Source organism: Dunckerocampus dactyliophorus, chromosome 2, assembly GCF_027744805.1.
Source record: "Dunckerocampus dactyliophorus isolate RoL2022-P2 chromosome 2, RoL_Ddac_1.1, whole genome shotgun sequence".
NCBI lineage: Eukaryota > Metazoa > Chordata > Actinopteri > Syngnathiformes > Syngnathidae > Dunckerocampus > Dunckerocampus dactyliophorus.
This window is the reverse complement of record NC_072820.1, coordinates 28771538-28791012: the sequence shown is the minus strand read 5'-3', so window position 1 is coordinate 28791012 and position 19475 is coordinate 28771538. Positions and strand designations below refer to the sequence as shown.

At 41.9% G+C, this 19475-nt stretch overlaps 1 protein-coding gene across 1 annotated transcript in view; it reads left to right on the top strand.

Annotated features, from left to right (window-relative positions):
• prkcea (protein kinase C, epsilon a) overlaps positions 1-19475 on the top strand; it is a 54777-nt gene that overhangs the window by 12765 nt on the left and 22537 nt on the right. Inside the window, exons 2-4 of the mRNA XM_054760667.1 lie at positions 6596-6659; positions 16503-16668; positions 16763-16797. Coding sequence (XP_054616642.1) covers positions 6596-6659; positions 16503-16668; positions 16763-16797 — 265 coding nt within the window. The remainder of the gene's footprint in view (positions 1-6595; positions 6660-16502; positions 16669-16762; positions 16798-19475) is intronic.

The following is a 19475-nucleotide window of genomic DNA, read 5'->3' as shown; positions in this document are numbered from 1 at the left end:
TCGAGTCCTTCTTACCTCTAGGTGTGCACAAACTGTAGTTAAATCTAAATTTTAAAAAAGTAGATCACTTACAGGTACCTTATTGGTGTTGAGAAGCACAAAGTTATCGGTATCAGTTTGAGAAAAAAAGATATTGTCGTATATCTCTAAAAATCACATTCAATCTACATTTTTCCTTTTAAAGCGTGTGGTCTTAAACTTTTGATGAGCTGATGAGCAGCAAATTCCACTTCAATGCTTGTTTGCAATAAATTGCTTACTCAAAAAAAAGGTCTCACTCCCATTTCTTCTACTTAAAACCTCATTAAGATCCAACATTGCAAAATGTAAATTCTTGCAATTGTTCCACTGGTCTTAACATTTAGTTCCGGAGTGTATGTTCAACGAAACCTTAATATTTTGTTTAAATTATGTAACGTTAGTGATGTAACTACTTAGATGTAACGCAGCCAGGAAATACCCATTTTCAGGACATGAATGATGACAATTTGGTCCGAAATGGAAACGACGACTCACCAATTGGACAAAAATATCCTGAGCAAACAAGAATTGTGTGTGCGTGCGTGTTTGCGCCTGTGCGCCCAGCATAAACAGCTTTAGGGTGACCCTTGCAGTACTGCCTCATGCCCACATGACCTGTCACTTGATATCACGGGGGGGGGGGTGCTCATCACAGTGCAGCTCCTCTTACATTATTAGCCATCTATGATCTATGATGTTCTATTAAAGATGCATGACTCTCATGCTGCTTCACTCAGCGCTGGGTGTGTTTGTGTGTGTGTGTGTTTGCTCGTCTATCTTTGTGCGCCCTTGACATCTTCACTTTACGGGGACATTTTGAGTAGGACTACCTCGGGCGCACCAGTGTGCGTGTCATCCTGGCAAATGTGTCATGTGACAGATGGAGGGTGGGAGGCCGCCTGTCGACGAGACTAAACGCTCCGCCGAGAGCCGCCTGAGCACTGTCTGCTGCTTTGTGGACGGAGAGTGTGTGTGGGGGGTGGGGTTGAGGGGGTTTAGCTGCACAGGATTGATACAAAGCGAGCTTTGAGTGGCCTTGTCTGCTTGCTTGAGTGCCGCCACATATGCTATGTGTCTCTGTGTGTGTGTGTGTGTGTGTGTGTGTGTGTGTGTGCATCCTGTCTGTGCTCGGCCTGGTACTGTATGTGGTTAATGCTAACGTCCCTCTGAAGTCCATTTTAGAATCCCCAGACACACACACACACACACACACACACACACACACACACACACAAACATAGAGCTTGGTGAAGTTATCCCTCCTCTGGTGCTTGTGTGTGCGTGCTAATTGGACTAACAAGATTAATGAGACCTGATAGATTCTCTGTGTAACTTTTCTTGCTGCGGTGAAGCGTGAGTGCAGCAGCAATTACAATTCAAATTATAGTTATTATTATTCTTATTTAGCTGAATCCGTTGCGTTTAGCATTTTGTATGATAGTGTTCCCTCGGTACATTGTGTTCACCTTTTGCAGATTTCTTTTAAGTGCAATTTTGCATATATTTTTTTAACAGCGTGTGAACGCTCATGGTGTTGTGCGGCCTTGTGGTGTATTAGAGCGATATATCGGTGCTCTGTTGTATGTGTCTGTTATTGTATTTGCTACTGCTACCTGTAGAGGGTGTTGTATACTCATGTTGAAGACGTGTGCAGCTCCACTTATCTCAGTGTGTTTACGTGCCTGTACAAGCATATTACAAACCCACAGTAGACAACAACCGGCTAAATATAGAGCCAGAACAGTCCTTATTTGCCAAGGGAGAACCCACCCAATGTGTTCTGCGTCCTGATTGGCTGTAGACCATTGTCAATTAATCTCCTTCGTGCCGCCGCTAGCAAACTAGCTAACTGCTGGAGCTGCACAATATGCAAAAGCAAGAAGGGGGAGTGAGGCAAATGCATTTTGAAAAAGTAATTTATTGAAAACAACAATTAAACTGAAATAGGCTGTTTATAAGCTGATCAAAAGTTTAAGACCATCGCTCAAAAATAAACAAAAAACTCTCCAAACCAGAACAAAAAATGTTCTCAGTAGGACTCAGTAATGAGTAGCTCCACCGTTCTCGTTAATCACTTCAAAAATGGTTTGGGCATGCTTGATGTGAGTGTTTCCAGGAGGCTAGTGGGAACATTGCTCCAAATGGTGAAGATGGCTTCACTAAGGGCATCAACTGTCTGGAACTGATGGCCATTTTTATAAACTTCCCTTGCCATCCATCCCCAAATGTTCTCTATGGGATTTAAATGAGGGGAACATGCAGGATGGTCCAAAAGAGTGATGTTATTCTCCCTGAAGAAGTCCTTGGTCAAGCGAGCATTGTGAACTGCAGCGTTGTCCTGTTGAAAAACCCAGCTGTTACCACACAGACGAGGGCCCTCAGTCATGAAGGATGCCCCTGCAACATCTGCACGTAAACAGCCACCGTTTGACGACCCTGCACCACCTGAAGATCCAGTGTTCCACTGAATGAAAAAGCACCCCAGATCATGATGGGCGCCCCTCCACTGTGCCGGGTAGAAACATGTCAGGTGGGATCTCCTTGTCATGCCAGTAACGTTGGAAGCCATCTGGACCGTCAAGGTTACATTTTTTCTCATCAGAGAATAAAACTTTTTTCCACCTTTCAAATGTTCCATGTTTGATGCTCCCTGGCAAAGTCTAAACGGGCAGTTTTGTGGCGTTGAAGGAGACGAGGTCTTTGAATTTGTTTTTTGTTTTTGAAACCCTTTTCCCACAGATGGACAGCGAATCGGATCCTCCGACTCAGCGCAGTGGTGATTTTTTTGGGTCTACCACTTGACTTTTAAATAAATACTGTAAGTCATAAAAAAATGAAGACGCAGCAGTGGCACAACACAACGGCAGCAGTCCGCCCTCCCATGCAGCCCACCACCATAGCTTAAAAAAAATCCTAGGGGAAACCCAACTTCGAATTTGCAGTGATATTTACTTATCTAACCTGTAACATGAAGGCATCACAACGCTGTCTTCTCCTATTTTGGCCACAAGTGGGCACCAAAAATGGAACCATTTAGCTTATTGCCACGGGATTTGAAAGCGACTGCAGCATTGCATTTCGGCCTTAGCATCACCAGCATTCCCGCGCATTTTTTGAGACGCTCCTTTTTCCATGTCTGATCGATATAGTGTATGTCGCTTTCGACAAACCATCCTAATTCACAAGCAGCCTGTCTCTTAGAGCCTGTGTTCAAGTCTCAGCTTCTCATCACACTTGGAGACTTACCAAGTGCAGCAGATATTGTTGTCAGTTTGAGCCTATCCACGTGCCGAAACAGGAACCTGATTTGCTCTGACAAAGACACACAGTGTCGCTGACACAGGATTTATAGAGACCATTATTGTGCATGGTTGATATATCATACAGACTGAGCACACTTTTAAAATATCTCATAACGTGGCAGCCTCTGCTGCCGTCGTGCCATACCCCTTCATTCCCAAATCCCTCCGAAGTGCATCCGAGGAGTTACGCAAGAGGTAGCGTTTGAGGATTAGCGAATGGTTTTTCAAGGATATACGTCAAGAACCCAAATCCCCGTCAAAATCATACGCTCCGCAGACATAACATTAGGTAGGCCTACACCCGCACAACCAATGCGAGAACTCTGCACTGTGTTTGCTATTGTGGTTGTTGTTGTGCAAAAACATCACAAACTACGAGTAAATGATTCGGATCCCCTGTGGGACACCTGCAGTGTTATCTCATGGAGGGGAGCGGGGGGTTTGAACATTCTGCTGTCTCATATTTGTTTGCAAGCCAGTCGTGTTGATGAGTGGCGCTCAGCGAGTCGGCTCGCGTTGCGTAAGAGGATCTGCGGCTGTCCCGAAGCTTAACTAAGGATTTAAAACCCCTTTTTCTCTCTCGCGCGCGCTTGCTTGCGTTCCTCCTCGCCTGCACCACCCGCCTCTTGAGCGCTCCTCTGTGGCCCCCACTCCAATCTCTGTAATTGCATGTGTTTTGTAAAGTGGGTGGGGAGGCGGTGATGTCATTAAGGGGTTGAATAATTCTGTTTATGCGCAGATTGGATGCTGTCTTTTATAACGTTTGGGTCTAATCTCCCTCTCTCATAATCGCCCTCCTGCACAAACATTTTATTTTGCATGTTTATATTCACTCGCGACCGTGTACGTAATGAACAATCAATCATGCCTCTATTGCTGCAAGACAAAAGATAACGACATACAGTAACTTTGCCCAGTGCTAACGCTAACATGGATTAACTATATACAGTATTAAAATACAGTCAACCTCCTTCTTTCTCTTTTACGGGGAACTCTTTTCCCCAACTGCAAGCTTCAACCTACAACTAAGTAAAGTAATCCCTTTATTAATTTTGCGGCTTCACTCTACCACGGTTTTTCATAAGGTATATGAAATAAAAAATGACCAGTGTTTCGTGGTTGACTACGGCCTATTATTAGTCAGCAAATATGCATATTTAAGCACATAGTCTTTTTTGCCTAAATCAGGGATGTCCAGACGCTTTCCAGCCAGGGCCACATAGTGAAAAATGAAAGGATGCAACTTGATATTTTGTAAAGCAACACATATAGATATGATAAGAAGTTATATATATTTAAAGAAAAAACTGGCTCTCAGCTTGTGATGTAAGTGAAAAAGCATATTATTAGAAGTATGAACTTCGGGTTTTGCTTTTTTCCCATTTTTGCTGGGTTTTTCCCCCAAATATTTCAATATTAAAGTAATATATGCTAGGTGTGTCACAGATCTTATGACACGAGATCTTGCGAGATGAAAACGTGACAAGATTTCCTGTTCAGAAAAAAACTGCCTCGTGGGCACTCGGACTGGGATGATAATAAATAAATACATAAATATGATATGTAGTATTCTACATACGCGCACATATAGACAAACAACCATTCACACTCACATTCATACCTATGGACAATTTAGAGTCTCCAATTAACCTAACATGCATGTTTTTGGAATGTGGGAGGAAACCGGAGTACCCGGAGAACACCCACGCACGGACGCATGTTGTGAATGGTTGTCTGTCTATAGGTGTGATTTCACATATAAATGTGAAATCATTAATTATACTCATTATTTGTGACAAATAAGTACTAGGTCAACTGAGTTGCATCTGTTATATAGAGGTCATTACTCAATATAACAGTCTGACTCGGGTTTCATCTTACAAGCATTAAACTCATCACACAGCAACTTAACACTGAAATGTTTATACCTCAGAAATACAGACCTATTTATCAATATAAGTGGAAAAAAACCCCCAACATTTTAAAGTTTTCCCATAATGCAATTTGTTTGAGAAAACCATTTCATTGGAGGAACATAGTAAGGATCGAAAATGGTGGATGGTGCTGCAGTGCTGCCTCTGTCCACCAGAGGGAGCCAGAACACCCAGAGCCCAAAGCCCATATTGAAGCTGACGTCATTGCAGCGCTCCGATGAATGTGTTGCTCAGACGCAATGCCTTATGGGAAAACTTTTTAAAATGTTTTTTTTTTTTAATTGAAAATCATATTGGGACATGTTTGTATATTTCTCAGGTACAGTTTTTGAGTGTTAAGTTGTTGTGTGATGAATTCAGTGTTGTTGGTAAAGTGTTCTGTGAAAGATGACACTGAGTCACACTGTTATATTGTTATACTGATATATATAAGGACCTCCCGCGACTTCCGATGGGGCTGTCAAGTTTGTGGTGAGTGCACCTGCCAAAGAAAGAGCTCCCGTTTCCTCACTGATTCATAAGCGGCCCAGTATTTAAACAATGAGTAGTTCTCAAGTAAAGAAGATGTCATGAGATTAGAATTTAGACATAAATTAGCTGCACTGCTGTATAAGCCGCAGTGTTCAAAGTTTAAGAAAAAAGTAGCGACTTATAGACCAGAATTTACAATATATCTACTATATTGGGTAATAGGCCGAACGGTGACCTTCCGGGCATCTCTGTGTGGAGTTTCCATATTCTCCCCGTGCCTGCGTGGGTTTTCTCCGGTTTTCTCCCACATTCCAAAAACATGCATGTTAGGTTAATTGGAGACTCTAAATTGTCCATAGGTATGAATGTGAGTGTGAATGGCTGTTTGTTTATACAGTATGTGCCCTGCGATCGACCAGTCCAGGTTGTACTCCTTTCACCTAAGTCAGCTGGGATAGTCTCCAGCATACCCCCGTGACCCTAGAAAATGGATGGATATTGGATATTGGGCAATAGGAGTATACATTTGACTAGGGGGTGTAGACCCTAACCCTGGGCCTCTAATAATGTTAAATACGGTACTTAGAGGTCGTAAAAAGGTTCTCTATGTTAGAACTATAGAGCATAGAATAGAAAATAATCCATTCATAAATAAGGAATCCTATTTAATGGAAATTCACTTATCACGGCAGGGTCTGGAACTAATTAACATAAACGATAAACGAGGGATTACTGTAGCGGGTAGGACTTTTTAGATTTCCCTGAACCTTTTGAGTGGTGGGCTGATATGTTCCTGGTAATGTTGGTGGAAAGACTGCAACAGGCTGTATTTATTTATAATGCGTCTCTCCCTTATTGTTTGTCTAGATCGACTTGGAGCCGGAGGGCAAGGTGTACGTGGTCATTGATTTGTCCGGATCTTCCACTGAGGGTAAGACTCAACATCCATTTTTGTAGTCCAGGGGTTGGCAACCTTTAGCATCAAAAGATCCATTTTGCCTCCTCTTCCAGTAAAAAAAATAGTCTGGAGCCGCAAAACATTACACAGTTTATACACTTGTCAAAGTTGCTATCTTTTAATGTTACCTGTTACAGCAACAAAATTCAGCAAGTGCAGCAAGCATGTGTAGGCCTACTCTGAAATCATTTAAACACCTTTTTCAGTGGTTCCTGTATTTGTTTAAAATGAAAACAAAATGTAGCCAACTTGAACATAAAAAAGCTCATCAGAGTTCATATTTTTGCACGAGTGTTGTTTGCTCAACAGCGTTTATGCCTGTGCTGAATTGCCATCAGTAACCATTCTGTAGAGCTTGTCCTTGACTGTCTTTGCAGAGGGAGGCATTCTTTCATTTTCTGAATCATTTCTTGTTTATTTTTTCATTTGAAGAATAGATGTGCTGATATTTTAATGAACAATTCTTTCACGTATTGTCCATCTGTGAAAGGCTTCCCCCTCCTTACGATCTCATGTGCAGCCAACTTGGCCATTTTCTCGCTAAATCTGGCGACTTTCCAAACCCTCTTGGTGATTTATTTTCCCAAAAGCGACTGGCGACAAATGTAGGGACTGGTATTTGGAGACCTAAAAGTGAAAAAACGTATTGTTCTGCCCCAACTCATAGCAGTCACAGGCGGGGTGACACCGTCACCTCCAGCAGCGCACAATCCGTCTCTCCTGGAGTCACCACCTCAGGGATTAGCGTGTCAGGGGCTCCAAACTCATAGCTACAGCGCGCTTCTCGTTATAAAACATATCGCTATGCTCTCGTAAATTCTATAGTTTCATTTTACTGTGTAGTAACTTGCTTCAGACTCAACTCCAAACTCGGTCAACTTTTTTCTCTCAAGTGAGACTCACCGCATAAACTAGCCTACCTCCCCTTCCCTTGATCATCCAATCAGCAGTCAGAACGTAGTCTAGATGCATTCATGGACTTGCGGTGAGTCGGATATTTCAAATTCTTTTCAAAAATGCACTTTCCCCTACTTCGGTGTTAAAAAAAAAATCACCGAGCTCAGCAAAGGGAGCCGTAACAAGGAGGCTGAAGAGCCGCATGCAGGTCCGGAGCCGCGGGTTGTGGACCCCTATTCTACTACATAGCTTTATGAGTACACTTTTTCCTTAATTTGCCACTTTGGTTAGCATCTTCTTTTGTCTGCAAATTACCTTCTTCAGGCTTCTGATTGGTTAAAATGCCCTCACTGTTCAGGATTATGGCGCCACCTGTTGCTTTGGCATGCACTTGACAGCCTGCCAGTGCATTCTCATGTGCATGTGACACTGGAGTAAGAAAATGTGGAGCCAAGAGTCAAGGGGAAAACCTCAAAATATTATTATTTTTTATTGTTTGTAGTTTTAAAGGAAAACTGCACTTTTTTTGGAATTTTTCTCATCACCCACAATCCTTATGTAAGACATGTACACACGTTTTTCTCTTTTCTGTACATTCTAAAGGTATAAAACTGCTTAAAAGAAGCAGGTGATAAATGCCTAGAAATCCCGCTATTAAAAAATCTCAAAAAACCTCCAAAAAGGTTTTATAGCTTTATATACAAACTGTGACCATGTAGTAACAGGCACATTCATGATAACATGTACTGTACAGGTACAGTGGTGTGAAAAAGTGTTTGCCCCCTTTCTGATTTCCTTTTTTTTTTTTTTGCATGTTTGTCGCACTTAAATGTTTCAGATCATCAAGTACATTTAAATATTATTCAATGACAACACAACAGAACACAAACTGGAGTTTTTAGATGAAACTCTAAATTCCAGTTTTGCATGAATGCTAATGAGCTGGGTTTGCCCACACCAGTGTGTGTCTCCAAGAAGCGTGAAGAAGTGCATGTAACAGGTGCCATATATCACATACAACAACATAGCAACACTAGAATAGTGATGTGAGCTATATTTTAAAAGCAACATCATGCTAGGTTAGCCTATTTGCTAAAGAAAAACAACATGATGAAATGTCCAGCCCCCACATCTGTGGCTGACTGATGGATAATTGGCTTTATCTTTTGGTTTGGTTTGGTTTATCTTTTGAACATGCATGCAGGTTACAGTGGAAAACATCTGATGAATCATTAGGAAGAAGTAGGAAGAAGCAAAGCTTATTTAATCCTACCCGCCATCCATTCCACATCTTGTACAGTACATATTATTCACTTCCTGCATTCCATGTAATATTATTCCATATAATAATCAGTGTAATAATAAGTAAGAAATAAAAACAAGCATGACAGAACAATAAATATAATAATCAATATAATAGTAAATAAGATGAAGGCAAGCATAATAAAGCAAGTTCAAGAATCTTCTGCCTTGTATTTAGCAAACATCAACTTCTTCAAGATTCAAGATTCAAGAGTTTGTCATATGCACAGTAAAACAGGTAGTTCTGCTATGCAATGAAATTCTTGTTCTGTTCATTCTCCCAAAAAAAGAAAGAAAGAAGACATAAGAAAATGAATAAGAACAAAGAAACATTAATACCAATAAATTAAGCCGCAAGAACAGAAGAGACATTAATAGAAATAAATAAATGGAGTTATGAGTGTGTGAGTGCTTCATTGAGAAGCCTGATGGCCTGTGGGTAAAAACTGGTTGCCAGCCTTGTGGTCCTGGACTTCAAACTCCTGTAGCGTCTGCCTGACGGTAGGAGTGTGAATAATGAGTGTTGTGGATGTGTGCTGTCCTTGATGAGGTTGTGTGTTCTGCGTAGGACTCTAGATTTATAAATGTCTTGCAGTGAGGGGAGGGCTGCCCCAACAATGTTCTGTGAGGTCTTGATCACCCGCTGGAGTGCCTTCCTATCACGTGTTGTACAGTTACCGTACCAAACAGTGATGGAGGCGGTAAGGACACTTTCGATGGTGCATCTGTAGAAGCAACTCAGGATTGTGGTGGACATGCCAAATTTCCTCAGTCTTCTCAGGAAGTACAGTCTCCTTTGGGACTTCTTCATAATTTGTTGGGTGTTGTGAGACCAGGTGAGGTCCTCGCTGATGTGTGTGCCAAGGAACTTGAAGGTTTTCACCCTCTCCACCTCAGTCTCATCAATAAACAGGGGTCTATGCGGCTCCTTTTCCCTTGTTCTTGGGTCAATGATCATCTCTTTGGTTTTACTTGTATTGTTTTTTTTAATTCGCTCGTCTTGGTGCATTGTTTGAGTTCCTTGCTCAGTCTGTTCCATAATTAAATTCCGCATACTAAAATGCTGTGGGTTTTAAGTGTTCTCACATATGTGTTTCAAGTAAAATTTTTCTCGCAGATCATTGTAGATGTGAAGTGAAGCCTTTCTTTTTTTTTTTTTCAAAGTGGCGGACATGTACATTTCTAACTAGGGGTGGATCAGAGGCGGTATTATGTCCATGAGGTTTTTCCTTCATGACGTCACAAAAACATTTGGCATTTGGGCACCTCTTCTCTCAAAAGTGATGGGGATAAGGGATTTTTCTCACATTTGGTTCTCATAAACACATATCAAAATTAGAACAGCATTTAAAAAATCACTTTTGCACAATAGGCGACCTTTAATCATCGATTAACTGATAGCTATGTTTAGGCCTGTCACAATAATCAATAAATCAATTAACCGCACGATAAATTACAAACTCAATAGTTTTGCCGCAATCGATATATTGAGATGTGCATGCGAGTTTGTTTTCCTCCTCTCTCTCTACCTCTCAACACCTGGGCGTGTTGGTTCTATAGCGGAATGAACAGAGTGAGTGAACCCTCCTGTCAGTCATTCAGTCTCTTTAGCCCAGTGAGGAGAGGCGCGCTGCGCGCTAGCGGGTGCCCTTCTTGCTAACCGTGTGTGTCGTGTGCTACACGATCTAATACTTTTTTGTGCCTGTTGTGTATAAAACACGATCTGATGTTAATTTCAGCCCGTTTGCACATCGTCATTTTGTGACAAAGAGAATGGAAAAGTGATTTTCGAAGTATAACACCTCATTGTGCACCAAACGCGTTTTGCTGCATCCAAGACCTGTAGTTTGATCAAGCTTCGACAAAACGTTAAAACACCCCATTAAACATAAATGGCGTATTCCACACGAGGTTGCTAAAAGTGAATCCAGGAAGTGTATATGCAAATGAGCTGACATTTGCATTGGCACACTATGTGAACTTCAGAGTATTCCTGGTTTGTTTCTCTGTTTTTTGTCAACGAAAGTTGACACTGAGTCAAAATCAGAAATATTGTGATTAATTGGGATTTGGCCATTTTATTTAAGCAAAATTTTTGTTAAAATAGACTGGGATTAATTTAATTTTCATTTTTTGTCTTTTTTTTGTTTAATTATGTTGTTGATTTATTTTATTTGAAATGTATTGCTTTTGATATGGTGTACTCACATTATTATGCTATATATTATCATTACATCAATGAAAAAATGGTGTCAACTTAATTGACAGTAATACCATTTATAATTTATAGTACAATTATCGTCCAACAAAAGTTTATATCCTGACAGGCTGTTTATAATATTTGCTGATCTATATTAGTTTGTGTGCCAACGCGGGTCTTGTTACATAAGAAAGAGGAAGTCACGCGAGACCTGGAAGCATGAAAAAATAAGTAGACGGGAGTGCTTGTCCGTGTGATGCCATAATAGTATGCTCCTCTCACAATGCATGCATACATACATACATAAATAGCGTGCATGCAATAAGTGGAAGCAGGAGATGGAAAGATTACTAAGATTACTACACACACAGCCTCTGGCCATCCTGTTTTCTTAGAAGGACGGAATCCAAGGAACTTTTCTCTCACAGCCTCTCCGCCTCGCTGGCTTTCTCCTTGTCGCCGGATAGCAGAGCTGTTCTCACCTCACCTGTGCGTGCTCACGCCTGGATATAAATAGCAACCTGCTTTCAATGGGAGTGTGTGTGTGTGTGCGCGTGCATGTATATGGATGTATGCAGGCTGCCGTTTAGCAGATTCTAGGCTAGTAGCTTCTTAAAATAGCAGGTTAGATTGAGCCATGGATCACACACACACACACACACGCACACTTACAAGAGACGTTTTGTCCTCTCCTCGTCATGATTGGATACTCTTTGTGTTGACCTCAGAACCCCTTCGTCCTCATGACCGCCCACTCCTGAACTTCCTCCCAGGGTTCAGCTGTGTGCGGATGTAAACAACCGTGTGTGTGTGTGTGTGTGTGTGTGTGTGTGTGTGTGTGTGTGTGCGCGCGCACATGTGTGTGGGTGTGTGTGAAAGGAAGAGAAAGAGTACTGGTGGTATTTTTAGGATATCTATCTACCCCCGCCCAACCCCACCTCACTACATTTCTTCTTCTGATGCATCTGCTGGAATAATCTGACCTAATCTGACCATCTGCACGTTCTTCCTCTTCCATCTCTACCGGCTGCAATCATTCATTTATTGCTATAATATCACTATATACTTGCAGTTGAAAATAAGGCTACTTTTCTAGAAAATTTTGGGAAAGGAAGGGATTTCTGGTCTCAAGATAAAAGAAAAACGTTCCAGCTGGGTGAGTGGAGGGGGGTGCTGGTGTAGAGACCAGAATTTCCCTTAAATTTTGTGTTGCCACGGCGATCACTCCTCACAAGCCTCAACCTTTTTTGTGTGTGTGTGTCCTGGACAGATGGATGATGTATTATGTAAAACAAAAGTGATCCCACTGATGGCCTGTTTAGCCAGGCCCCCCTCCCTTCCTACATTACACACGCGCACACACACACACACACTAGGGGTGTAACGATTTGTTTTAATAATGATTTAATTCGTACCACGATTCGTGGTTGCCGATACGATTCAAGGACGATATTTGTTCATTTAGAACGATACGAACCGAAATGATTAATTAACTTTCAATAATTCAGTAACCTTTTAGCCAAAAATTCAACCAGTGTGACTGTGAAATAAATACCTGGATACTGGACAGTGCAGGTGAAGTTTCCTAGATTGCCGTTGTTTTTTGTAAGGAGATCAGTTATAAATTATGGATATAAACAAACAAGTAAACAACAATTAATGGCAAATGCATTCACATTTTATTTGAATAAAGTGCAACCAACACTGCAGGTTGAATTAACAGGAGGTTAACCTTTTCTGCTCTCATTTTCAATATCCATTACATTTTCAATAAAAGTACAGGAAATGCAACCAACATTTCAACAGTTGGTTTACATGCTACTCCTTTTTGTTTTATAAATAATACAATATTAATATCAAAATGAAGTGCAGCCAACATCTCTTCAGGTTGAATTAACAGCAGGTTACCTGCCACTTTTACTGTTGTTTTTCAACATTCAATCATGGCGGAATCTCATTACAAACACTACTAAACATGTTGAAACGGCGGCGAAAACCTTGGAAACTCCTCTGTTACGCAGCATGAATGGAAGCTAGCGGGGTTAGCTTAGTTTAGCAGAGCGTGCTAGTGCAGCTGTGTGTGTGTGTGTGTGTGTGTGTGTGTGTGTGTGTGCGCGCGAGCGCAACTCAGGCTGGATGAGTATATTTTCACCGTATTGTGTTTTACTGCTTTAATGTAAGGACCATTTTACAATGCCCACTGACGACGTGCAGGTTCTCAGTGAAAAAAGGCCAGAGGCACGTTTACTCTTGCACCTTTCAAAATGAGAGCACTCTTTGTCACATTTGTCTAATTGTATAAACAAAATACGGGTGTCATTAAAATATCTTACATTAATAACGCGATTGGAATTACATGTGTGATTACATGTATTATTGTATTAATGTCTCTTCTGTTTTTGTTGCTTAATTTATTGGTATTTATGTTTATGTGTTTATGTTTCTTATGTACTTATTCTTTCTTGTGTTTTCTTTCTTTTCTTGGGAGAATGAACAGAATAAGATTTTCATTGCATAGTATAACTGCTGTTTTACCATGCACATGACAATAAAACTCTCTTGAATCTTGAATCTTCCTTAATCACAAGCACGGGCATTAGTTTGTTGAAGATGTAGTAGCAATATGTGCTGAGGCTGACATCCCATTAGATGTTAGCTAAGCTACATCCATTTCTCACTTACTGGACACAATGGACCAATGATGTATTGCATCAATAAATGTAAGGATTCTTGCATTTTATTCATGGATATTTTATTCACTAACTCAAATATCACACACTCTTTGCTGGTAAAATAAGTGGTAAAGGTAAAAACGTAAAAGTAATTTGCACGCCCATTTTTCCAATTTTATCTTTTATTGGATGGACTTTTTTGGGTCTTTTATTGGATTAGGGGCCTGACTCAGAGGTTTGTTACAAAACCCAAACAATATTGTTGGTCATGCTGTGTAATAAAAAAGTAAATTCAGCAATACTTTGGTCACATTATTTGTAATGCTTTGAAGAGCTGTTTTCATATTCAATTCCACAAATTCATGTTTGTAACACGCTTATTATTATTTTAAAAAAAAAGGGATCGTGATCCGATCAGATTGGCAAGACTATAAAAAAAAAACGGGTCGGAAGCCAAAAAATGTGGATCGGGACATCCCTATCTATATGAATATGAAGCCTGTCATGCTTAAATTCAATGCTGTACAGTATTTCCTGGTATCGATGCAACCGATTAATTACTTTTAAACGATCTATGATATATGCATGATATTGATATCCTGTATGTCGTCTGGAATGGCAACTTGCTGAACACAGATCAGTGTAGTTGGAGCATAGGAATATAAATCGATGCATCGATGTAGTGGATAAATCGTTACACCCCTAACATATACACGTGTTCATGCCGACAACAGTACTATGCCTAATTCTAACCTTGTTTGCCATTTAGTTGCAAATAAAGATGCTTATTCTCAATAGGGGAGGTGATACAATAGCCTCTTTCACACAGAGATTCTGCAAAATAGTGTAACGGTAGATCCAGTATTTAGCTGCCAGTGCCTTTTACACAGAACCCAGCAAAGGTGGAATACACTGCCTGTCCCAGAAATAGCACTCGATAGTACCTGTGCTTTCACGACCGGAATAGCGTCAAAACTGTATAGTAGAGCCGTTTCAAGCCAAGAGAACACTGTACTGTGCTGTGGAAAAGCAGAATCAATGATGAAACAGCCCCTTTTACAGTCTGTTAAAACTGGGCTGTATTTTCCTGGTTGTTCTATATACTGTAAACGCCACTGACACAAAATAGCAGTGACGAAGTGGACCTGGCAATTTTCCATCTTCGGACGTTGTATAAGAGTGGTAACGGAGGCGGGACTGAGGCTGTGTGAAAGGTCAAGGTTTATTTATAAAGCACATTTAAAACAAACAATTTATGCTGCCCCAAAGTGCTGTACAGATCAAGAAAAGAAAATAACCAAAATGGGGAGCATGTAACATGTTTTAAAATAAAATAAAATCAATAGGAACAAGTAGAAGAACGATTAAAACATGAAAGGGGAAGGGAATAGCGTAAAGCCGGGACAGGGATGCGACTTTTTAACAGTCAACATTTGCGTCTCTTGCCCTTATGTCATCATATAATTAATAACTGTTGGATGTCATGTGAAAGCACACCATTACGGAAATATCACACTTCCCTGCGTTCTTTGTAAAAGGCCCTGCGTTCTGTGTAAAAGGCACAGGCATTTAAAGGATGGAATGACTATAACAGCACTGATACAGGAATTTGGCAGGATCTCTGTGTAAAAGCGGCTTCTGATACAACCTCAGAAGGTAGAATATTGGTGTGCCGACATTCTGGAAGCTGGAAAAATTGACTGAAAAATTCCAGCTTTACCAGGTTGTGTAAAAGGGGCTACTTTTTGCTAATGCTGCTTTTCTACCACACCACGACCGTCTTGGCATTTGACATTTCTTGCACCTTAGTCCCACTTTAGCATTTTTGCCTTGCTGTTCTGTATAAAAGGCACCATGAAAGGGGCTTCAGACACGACAGTGTCCACTTTGCTGCAGCGCTCCATTCTGCCGCAGCCCTGTCTCTGCCTAGAAATAAATCCAGGCGCCCCTCTCCGTTGTTGTTAGTTAGGTTGTCTTGCTGTCTTAGTGATGTGTTATGTGGCATGTTCCCGCAGGCCACCCCAAACTGGTACTGTGAACTGGAACAAAGTTTTCTCGTTCATATAGATTTTTTTTTTGTTTTTGCAGTGCTACCTGAATGGCAAATGGTTGAGAATGTCATGTAGTTGTACTGTACTATACTGTACATGAACATGCATTTTTTGGGTGCACGTTGTACTTTATGTGCGGTGTCCCTTGACAGTGTGCCTGTAAGTGAACTGTGGAGATGCTCTGCATTAAGCACATCTCAGGCTCACTCAGGAGAGACGCACCGTGAGGGAGGCAAACTAGGACGGCAGCACACAGGGAAAAGTGTGCAGTGTGTGTGTGTGTGTGTGCGCGCGCGTGCGTGTGTGTGTGGGAGTGCAAGCGCAGGCGGTTCTCTTGTCTTAAGGTTACCCTCCGAAAGTGCTGGTCTTTCCAGGGGAGATGAAGATGCTCAAAGGGGAAGAAGAGGGAATGGCTGCTTGGATGGCGCCATGAGGAGGAGTATTTTTTTTTTATATACCTCCCTTGCTCACGAGTGCCCACACATTGGGATATAAATAGCTTGTACGTATGCCTCAATGCGGCGAGGAACATGCAAGTGTGGGAGGCAAGACAAGAGCCCCCCAACCTTCTCTCGCCCAGTACTGTTAAATGATTAAACATCTCAGGCAACACAATGCCAACCATCCCTGTTTGTACGCAACGTCCCAGGAAGTGACTCTTTTGTGTTTGTCTATGTGCCTGTTCACCGTGCAGCCTCGGGAGCCAACGACAATGAGGAGCGCGTCTTCCGGGAGCGGATCGGCCCCCGGCGGCGCCAGGGGGCGGTGCGGAGGCGCGTCCATCAAGTCAACGGACACAAGTTCATGGCCACCTACCTGAGACAGCCCACCTACTGCTCACACTGCAGAGACTTCATATGGTACGAACACACACATACACGCACGCACACACACACGCTGCTTAATTGTTGTGTGTTTGAAGTTGACGTCACACTAACGCTGACTTCCTTTTAGGGGCGTCCTGGGGAAGCAAGGCTACCAGTGTCAGGGTGAGTGTTTCCAAAGTCATAAATAACATACATGATCACATTTTACCCATAATAAATCCATATTAGCATGCAATACAATACAAATACGTACATATACTTTTACATAGACAATATATACTTTACCAAATGTTAGTCATAAATAAAACAATAAAGTCATATTTAAGACCAAGGAGCAATACAGACCTGATCAAAATCTTGAGACCAGTTGAAAAATTGCTAGAAATTTAATTTTGCACATTTGGATCTTAATGAGGTTTTAAGTAGAGCTACAATATGCAAAAGCAAGAAGGGGGAGTGAGACAAAAAGCATTTGGAAAAAGTAATTGATTGAAAACAACAATTAAACTGAAATAGGCTGTTTATCAGCTGATCAAAAGTTTAAGACCACAGGCTATGAAAGCCAAAATCTGCTCAAAATGTTCATTTTCTGTCAGGCATTCACACTGTCATGCCCTCCTGATGGTAAAGCTAAGAAGCTTTCTCTTTTTGAACGTGGTCGGATTGTCGAGCTACATAAGCAAGGCCTCTCGCAGCGTGCCATTGCTGCTGAGGTTGGGTGCAGTAAATCAGTCATTCTACATTTTTTGAAAGGTCCTGAGCATTATGGAGCACAAAAGTCAAGTCGTAGACCTAAAAAAATCACACCTGCGCTGAACCGGAGGATCCAATTGGATGTCCATCAAGACACAGGACGGTCTGCGACCCACATTGAGGACCTCACTGGTGCCGACTACAGCGCAATAACCATCAGATGGCATTTGCGGGAAAAGGGTTTAAAAAACAAAAAACAAATTCAAAGTCCTAGTCTCCTTCAACACCACAAAACTGCCCATGTAGTAGTGATGTCATGAGATGTGCCGAGGCTTCGAAGCTTGTGTCGAGTAATGGAGGGGGCATTTCCGCGAAGCGCGTATCGAGGCTTGGTTCATTTAGGGGAGGAGCTGAAAATGATGACGTCTGAAGCCTTGCTGCCCGACTGTACCCCGTGACTGCTTCGGGCAGTGGTTCAGATTTTGGCATGAGGTTTGACAGCAATATAAACCCCTCAGGCTCCATTCAAAATGTGGGTTTTTGATGAGGAGTTGTAGTCATTTCAGCGTTTGGATAAAAGTTATAGAGTTTGGATACTAGAGTTTGGATAGCATAGTTTGGAGAGAGGATGGAGCCTGTGAGGAAGAGGAGGATTTCCCCTGTGTGAGCGTAAGGGATGCCAGCCTGTGAGGCTGCGAGAGTGTACGTTGGTAAACCTCAGTCCCTCTGCCTTAGGAGCTGCGCTGAACACGCGGTCGACAGCCCGGGCTTTTGGTCGTGTGGTCAACGCTCATGCCTCCCATTACGAAGGTGCAGCGCTCGAGCCCCGGTGCGGGCGGGTTTACATGAGATTGTTTTGATTTATATAAACTGGCAATTAAATTTTTGTGCACGCCAGCGTCTTCTGTCCCCTTTGAAAGAGTGTTTTCAAAGACTGGAGAAGTTGTTTAAAAAAAAAAGAAATCGTTTAAAACCAAAAACTGTTGAGAAAGTGTTATTTCTGAATAAAATGTACCCTGTCCCGCACATCATTGTCGTAGTTACACACGCATATTCAGTGCCTTCATAGTTCCACAAGCACTTCCACCGTCCTCTGCCTGCAAAAGCCCATGCCATCTTTCTACAGTGGCAAAGAAACATGATTACACAACCCGCCATGTCAAATGATAGTACCATTTGAGGAAAATGTACACAAACACAATACATTCAAAACATTTTATTCTACACACGTGTCATTTATGTAGAGACATGATTTGGTCATACGGTTTTTGTTATTCATGGACACAACAATTCAATGAATCCTACACAATGTCGTTCAGATACAGCTGCCTGTATTATACACCTGGCCAGTAGGTGGTTTCGTGTGCACATGAAGCTTCGAGAAATGAACCCTTTCTCGAACCAGTTGGCTCACGTGGTTTGATGCCTCATGAGGCTTCATCTCACCGTCACCACCATTTAGACTTTGCCAGGGAGCATCAAACATGGGACATTGAAAGGTGGAAAAAAGTTTTATTCTCTGATGAGAAAAAATGTAACCTTGGCGGTCCAGATGGCTTCCAACGTTACTGGCATGACAAGGAGATCCCACCTGAGATGTTTTCTACCCGGCACAGTGGAGGGGGGTCCATCATGATCTGGGGTGCTTTTTCATTCAGTGGAACACTGGAGCTTTAGGTGGTGGTGGGTCGTCTAATGGCGGCCGCTTACATGCAGATGTTGCAGCGGGCATTCCTCATGACTGAGGGCCCTCGTCTGTGTGGTAACAGCTGGGTTTTTCAACAGGACAACGCTGCAGTTCACAATGCTCGCTTGACCAAGGACTTCTTCAGGGAGAATAACATCACTCTTTTGGACCATCCTGCATGTTCCCCTCATTTCAATCCCATAGAGAACATTTGGGGATGGATGGCAAGGGAAGTTTATAAAAATGGCCATCAGTTCCAGACAGTTGATGCCCTTAGTGAAGCCATCTTCACCACTTGGAGCAATGTTCCCACTAGCCTCCTGGAAACACTCGCATCAAGCATGCCCAAAGCCATTTTTGAAGTGACTAACAAGAACGGTGGAGCTACTCATTACTGAGTCCTACTGAGAACATTTTTGTTCTGGTTTGGAGAGTTTTTTGTTATTTTTTTGAGCGATGG